Source organism: Bison bison, unplaced genomic scaffold (genome assembly GCF_000754665.1).
Source record: "Bison bison bison isolate TAMUID 2011002044 unplaced genomic scaffold, Bison_UMD1.0 scf7180017864383, whole genome shotgun sequence".
NCBI classification, from domain to species: domain Eukaryota; kingdom Metazoa; phylum Chordata; class Mammalia; order Artiodactyla; family Bovidae; genus Bison; species Bison bison.
The window spans coordinates 2632166-2639372 of NW_011494955.1; the positions used below are offsets into that span (position 1 = coordinate 2632166).

The 7207-nt window shown below is 52.3% G+C and overlaps 1 protein-coding gene across 1 annotated transcript in view; it reads right to left on the reverse strand.

The window, feature by feature from the left end:
- Positions 1–472: 472 nt before the first annotated feature.
- RND1 (Rho family GTPase 1) overlaps positions 473–7207 on the reverse strand; it is a 7093-nt gene continuing 358 nt past the window's right edge. Inside the window, exons 2-5 of the mRNA XM_010857741.1 lie at positions 6418–6505; positions 3740–3849; positions 2528–2662; positions 473–1580 (exon numbers count right to left, since the gene is read on the reverse strand). Coding sequence (XP_010856043.1) covers positions 1335–1580; positions 2528–2662; positions 3740–3849; positions 6418–6505 — 579 coding nt within the window. The 3' untranslated portion in view covers positions 473–1334. The remainder of the gene's footprint in view (positions 1581–2527; positions 2663–3739; positions 3850–6417; positions 6506–7207) is intronic.

The window sequence follows — 7207 nt, forward strand, 5'->3', positions numbered from 1 at the left end:
TCAACCCCAAATGACTTTGCCCTGGGAGACATTTAGCAACATCTGGAGACATTTTGGGCTTCCCTGGTACTCAGATGGTAAAGAGTCTACCTGCAACGCAGGGGACATTTTTGGCTGGGACAACTCGGGTGCTATACACACCTAGCAGGGAGAGGCCGGGGATGTTGTTAGACATCCTCCTGTGCACAAGAGAGCCCCCACCACAAAGCATTAGCTACTCCAAAATGTCATCGGTTCCCAGGTTGAGAAACCCTGCTCCAGAGGTAAGGAGATCATCACTCAATTAGCAGGAAATGGGTGGGGAAAGGGATGAAGCAGGGATGTGGGGAGAGGGAGCAGTTCCTTGCTGGAGGTGCCAGGGAACAGTGGAGGCAGCCCCTCTGCAACGCACAGAAAGGACCCCAGCACCACTTTCTCCTCAGTATCGGAGACCAAAGGAAACCAAGAAAGAAACCAAGACAACGGAGTCAACTTCTTTGTATGTCTTATATATTTAATTAATAAATAGGTTTTCTTCTTTAAACACAGAACATATAACAGATTGAAACACTCCCCCCTCCCCCCGATTCCAAAGACAAGAGTCTATAAAACAAATGCCAGCTATACTGCCCTAAGGGCAGAAAAAGTCTGGTGATCCCCACCCAGCCCTGCCTCCTGCAGCACCACCACCCCCACACTGCAAGAGAAGGGGGTCTGGGGCTTCTCCCTTGGACCCTGGGGACTCAGGTGAGAAGCATGCGAATGTATGATGTCACCTCTCCATGAGGCATGGGCTATGCAAAGATGAGGTTTCCTTCTCAGTGGCTCTGACCAGCTCCTGCCTTCTGATTTCAGTTACCAGTTATGAAGCACCTGGGCTCAGCTCCCAAGGGAGCTGCCTCTTGGCTTCCCCACTCTCCACTCCTCTGCAGCCTCCTCAGAGGGGAAGGGAAGGGCTCAGGGACCCCTCCCATCCCCTGGCCTGCATGGAAACGCTGTGTGGAAGAGGCATGATGCTGAAGTGAGGCTCCTGTAGGCCCCCAACCAAAGCCGTGAGGCCAGCATGCCCCCCAAACCCCCACACCTTTTCTGCCACTGGAGCAGAGGGCACTGGGGCAGCCGCCCCCTCCACCACCTAGTGCCTGGCTTGGGGTGTGATGGTTCTTTCTCAGTGTCAGGTCCTCAAGCCGGGCCTGGCTCTTTCCTTGTCTCGTTCCTGTCTCCTTCCGAGCCCTCACCGTGGCCATCTGAAAATCTCATGTCCAGAGTCCTAAATTGTCTCCTCCTCCCTCTCCCCGTGCCTCTGCAACCCAAGGGAGGAAGTGGGAGGTTGTCTCCCCTCTCCAACCCCCACTTCACATAATGGAACAGCTTTTGGCCTTTTCCTTCTTGAAGGTGGAAGAGATGAGTTCAGAACGGCTGGGGAGGTGGAGAAGTCGCTTGGAGAGGCTTCGGACAGGGCTCTTCGGGGGCATTGGGCTGGGTTTGTTCAGACACACCATGGATGCTGTCCGGAAGATGCTGTGGATACTCTTCTCTGACGTGAAAGCCGAGCCTTCCAGGTATATTTCTGCACCCAGCTGCTTGGCAATGGCACAGCCCTGCAGGGGGAGTGAGATCATCCATGCAGTGATCCAAAATGGCTCTGAAACCCTGGTTTCTCAGGGTAGTGGTCCTCCCCAGGGCTGCTCCAAGGGACCCAACTGCCAGGCTCCCACCACCACCCTCTATTGATTATTTTCTGAAGGTGAAGCCTGACTGCACCTTAAAGTCATCTGGAACATTTTTAAACCATACTGATGCCAGAACAAGTAAATCGGAATTTCTGAGGGTAGACCTAGGAATTAGTATTTTTAAGAACTCCTCAGATGATTGTAATGTGAAAGACTGGTTTAAAGAAATGATCTTTACCTTCCCATGTGCATAAGAAATTATCCAGGGACTTAATTTATAATGTAACTCCATACTTTTCTCCCAGAATGACTCTGCAGATAAGGAGTCAGGAATTCTAACAAACACCTCTAGTGATTCTAATGAAGGTGGTCCACACATACACACAAAAAACCACTTGAGAAACACTGGCACACACAGGAATGGCTCACCTGAAAAACTATAGTATGTGCCTGCGTGCATGCTAAGTCACTTCAGACGTGTCCAACCCTGTGCAACTCTGGATTGTAGCCCACCAGGCTCCTCTGTCCACAGGGTTCACCAGGCAAGAACACTGGAGAGGGTTAGCCATGCCCTCCTCCAGGGGATCTTCCTGACTCAGAGATAGAACCCATATCACTTATGTCTCCTGCACTGGCAGGCAGGTTCTTTACCACTAGCACCACCTGGGAAGTATGAATCTGAGAAAATTGGTATCCATTACCTCCATCCAGGTAACTAGTTTGCTGATTACAGATGGCACCCCAGAATACCAATTCTCTCTTGCTATAGTGAAAGAGTGTGAGCAAGAGCCATTTCCCAAGCCCTCTCCTGTAGCCTTCCCCAGCTCAACTCCCAGCCCACACATGGGCCCGCGTGCACACACACATACACCTACCTGCTCATAAGAGATGGGTGCCTGCTTCTGGTGTGACAGCTCCATCAGAGTGCTCAGGTCTGTTCTCAGGTCGGTCTTACAACCAATAAGCAAGACACGGGTGCTGGGACAATAGTCAAGGATTTCCGTCCTCCACTGAAGAGCCGCGCAAGAAGATAGGAAGGAGGAAGGAAGGACAGTCAGTGGCTGATGGACACCCGGAGGAACCCAGTTGGCAACATCACATACACCATTCCGCTTATCCCCAGCCCAGCCCTCCCTGTGAGTCACAGCATCGCCACTGCACTAATTACATCATCTTCCTGCCCAGCCTTTGGGGTCACAGGAGTGCTGACCCAAGAGCCTGTCCCCAAATTCAATGGCCCAGTCTCCAAAGAGAGCACAGGGACAAATCTCTCACTCTCCGCCAAGCATATGGGGCATGGGTCCACCCCCTCAACCCAAAGGGCTGCACAAGTCCAGAAAGCCAAGAAGAAGCCAACCAGTCTCTTTCCAAGGGAAGGAGATAATCCCAGAGTCTTCTGGGAAACTGGGCTAGTTACACAAGGCTTCCTGGGACTCCTCAGTATGGGTAGACCTTACTACCATGACTGAGGCATTTCCTACCAACAGTTCAGCTCACGCCTGCCTGGCTAAGTCCCAGAAGGCCTGGGATCAAGGTCCGTAAAGCTGCCACCCAAAGGCCCCTTCTCCAACCCTCAAACCATATCACCAGAAAGTTCCCTACTCTCAACCCTCACTTCCTGAGTCTCCAGCACCACCCTCCCCTGCTGGGCCTCTGGCAGATCAGTGCAGGATAGGGGCAAAGGCAGGATGAAGAGGGACTGGAGATCTGGGTTTAGTTCCAGTGTTTAGTCGCTAAGTTGTGTCTAACTCTTTGTGACCCCATGGACTGTAGCCTGCCAGGCTCCTGTGTCAGTGGGACTGTCCAGTCAAGAATACTGGAGTGGGTTGCCCTGTCCTCCTCCAGGGAATCTTCCTGATCCAGGAATTGAACCCATGCCCCTGCATTGGTAGGCGGATTCTTTACCACTGAACCACCTGGGAAGCCCCTCTGGTCCCAGAACTGTAGCTAATGGTGTGGCCTCGGGCAAATCTCTTCCTTCCCTGGCCTCAATTTCTTCCTACACAAGAGGGGTTAGATGACAAGGTCCCAAGATTCCTTTTTGTTCTCCAGCTGAGCTAGAGATGGTAGAATTCATTCAGTCTTACCTTCTTGAGTGCACTGTCCACAGTCTCTGGACGGCTGATATCAAAGCACAGTAATACTGCGTCTGAGTCACTGTAGCAGAGTGGACGGACATTGTCATAGTAGGGAGACCCTGGTAGCGGGAAGAGAGAGCTGATGGTAAATCATGGCACTTTCCCTCCCCTAGAGGCCTAAACCCAAAGAGCACTGGGACACCACGCTTGGTCCCTTAAGGGAGAGGGCCCCACCTATCTCCCAGGGGAACGTGCTGCAATGGGAAGCTTGGGACCTGACCACCTGCCAAGAGACAGTGCAAGGTCATCTTCCTTAATCCTGAAAAAGGGAAAGGGGCAAAATAAAAGGAAGGTGAAGTATAATCGGGCCCTGTCTGGGTCTCCTACAGTGGGCTTCATTGAAGGTCCACCAGTTTTCCAAGTCCCTGGGGAAGCGGCTCCTACTCGTGCAGAGAGATCAGGCCTTGTTTAAGGTCTCTTTTCTAGAGTCTGCCTGCTGTCTAACCTCTGCTCCTGGCTTCTGCTTCAGGATCTCCCCAGTGAAGAAACACATCTGCCTGTTATATAACTGGCTGCCCTGCTTCTTTGCCATGGGGTCAGAACTCTAGGAGGCAGGCAGGGGAGGGAGAGCATCAGGAATTCAGGGTCCCACTGGTCCTCCCACCCAAATCAGCTTACACTGGAAAGAGCAAAAGGAAAGCTGCAGCCCCCTGTCCCAAGATCTCAGGGAGGCATTCTCAAAGACAGCAGCACCAACAGCTGGGATTTAGAGGCTCTCGAATAAGGGTCCATGGCTGGGAGGGGAGTAGGCAGTGCAGACCCAGGTGGTGCAATGTGGGAGAAGGCTGGGGGTTGAACCTGCCCCCCTCCACCCTGGAGAAGGAACAGTAGCAGCTTTGGAACCCAGACAATCCGTGCTCAGAATAGCAAGCAGCCCCTCTCCCTGAACCGCAATCGCCATGGAAACTGGGGGGAATCCAAGCTGAGGCAGGGGGGTGGTGGTTCAAAAAAAGGGAGTAGAGGGGAGTTGGGATAACTGCCTGCTCCTTCAGTAATCAGCCCCCATCCCTCTCTGAGGGATAAAGTGGGGTCTCATCACAGTATCACTGAGCAAAAGGAACACTGCAGCACTGGGGAAGGAGGAGAGGAGGCCTCCTTTCTGGCTCTAAGCGATCCCCCTCCTCTAAGACCAGCAAGTGAATAATGGCCCCAGTGCTGGGAAGCCCCATCCCACACACCCCTGCCATTCCTCCTTCCTTACGGGCATCTCATTTGAAAGAGGGAGTTTGAGGCTGAAGGACAGCCGGCATCCTTTTGGAACTTGGGGGGTGGGGATGCGGCACAGGGAACAGAGACCACCTTGCTGATTTTCCATTATCTGAACTGGGATTCAAGGACTGCATTCTGTCTGTGGGAAGAGGGGGAGGGGCTTTTTGGGGGCGGTGGTAGTGAAAAGAGACGAGCTGCAGGAAGATTCTGGGAAGATTGAGAGGTGGGCAGAGTACAGCAGATGAAAAACCATATATCATGCAGCCAAGCTGCATTCCAGCTCAATCCAGCCAGCATAGCACAGTCCGGATAATCAGAATCCTGGCTCCCAACCCCTGGAACTGCAACAGAGGGAAGCATATCAGGTGGAGGAATTTCTGTCCTGGTTTGGGGAGTGGGGAGCAAGGGGGTGTCTCATTTTCTGATTACCCATATCCTACCTCCAGTCTTTCCAATCCTCCAAATTGGATGATGGGAATAATAGATCTTTGGAGGAGTAGGATGGCATATTTATATGTAACAGGAAACCCCTAGTGATTTATAGTTCCTCTTTAAACTCAGCATTTTTGAAGAGAAATGGATTTTATTTTCTTTCTCATATTTCTGGCTTTCAGTCCTTAATTATGATTCTGAGCTCAGTCTATTTTAAAAGGGCTGGGGTAAAGAGATAATGGAAAGGGGGTCAGAGTGAAAAGCAAAGGATAGCCTAGCACTGAAGGTTTAGGGATGAGAGACTTAAAACATTGCTTTCCACATTCCAGAAAGATAGAGCATCTTCTACCTCAGCCTAGTCAGAGCCAACACCCCCCTGCTATGTACAACATGACCATGACCCATATTGAGCCCCCACCCTCCAAAACACTGACGATGCATCGCTTCATCCCTCAGCCGCAGAGGTATGACAGTGGGGCTGAGCTGCGGCAGGCAGGCAGGCAGCAGTGGCCAGAGATGAAATGCAGAAGAGAAAACTGAGTCAGGAGCAACATTTCCCCCCAAACAGACTTGTCTCCCTGCCACAACCACCACTGCCTCCTGCCTTTTCTTTGGCTTTGCTCTGGGGCAGTAAAGGCTGTGAGTGCGTGTGTTGGGTGGCAGAGTGTGGAAATGCAGAAGCCCTAACTGCCTCCTCCAGTAGTCTTCTGGGGTCCATTCACCTCCCCATTCCAGCTCTCTAAAGGATGGAGCCAGACCAAGAAAAGTGATAGCTTCTGGGGTTCATCCATTCTGCACCCCTGGATGAGCCAACTGAGTTAGCCAAGCCCCACCCCCACCAAAGAATCTTCAGGTCTCTTTCTTTCAGTTTACAGGCAAGCACCATACTCCTTCTCCCCGTCAGAGAGAAAAACAATTTCTAAGAGACAGCAACTGCAACAGACCAGTGGGGGTGGGAAAGGGGCACTTGGGGCCAGCAGTCTTACCTGAAGTGTCCCAGAGACTGAGCTCCACTCTCTGTTCCTCTGTCTCCAAGCAGGCTGTGTAATTCTCAAACACAGTGGGCACGTAAGTCTGTGAAAAGAGAGGAACTATTCACACCTTGGACGTACCAACCCTCAGAACCCTCCAGTTAGTGCTGGCTACACAAGAAGCCGCTCACCCTAGTGAGACACTAACATGGCAGGAAAGGAGAGGATACCTGGGGCAGGAGGGACCACATGGGACAGGAGAGATGGGTGTAGAGGCTCAGGCACTTTGCTCCATCAAAGTGAGAAATGTAAAAGACTTCCTGCCAGGGACAATCTCCCCATTGTCGGTCAGGGAGACACCACAGACAGACAGACAGACAGACAGACACCACACACACGGATTCCTCTTGTCCCGAGATTTGCCTGTCTTCAAATTTCAGAGCCACAAATCAATTCTAGCTCTTTTTCTCCCCACAGGTCCCTTGGACCAGCAGGGCGGCAGAAGCCTGCCTGGGGACAAGCGCACAGAATAGGTGAAGGGACGGCAGGTATTACGTCAAGAAGAAACCCCTGACTCTCAAATGCCTCCAGTTCCCTCTCCCAAAAGCAGACTCCGGGATGGAGAGAGGTAGGAGGGGATTTGATCAGGGACCTATGGGTGAAGAGGTGAGGAGGAGCCAGCTGGGCGGCAGAAGTGGAACAGGTCTCAGGGGAAGCTAAGGCAGGGCGGTCCTCCAGCCAGAAAGCGGCTGAGGATGGGGAGGGTGGGGTGGGATGAAACAGCTCCCCTGGGCAGGTGGGAATC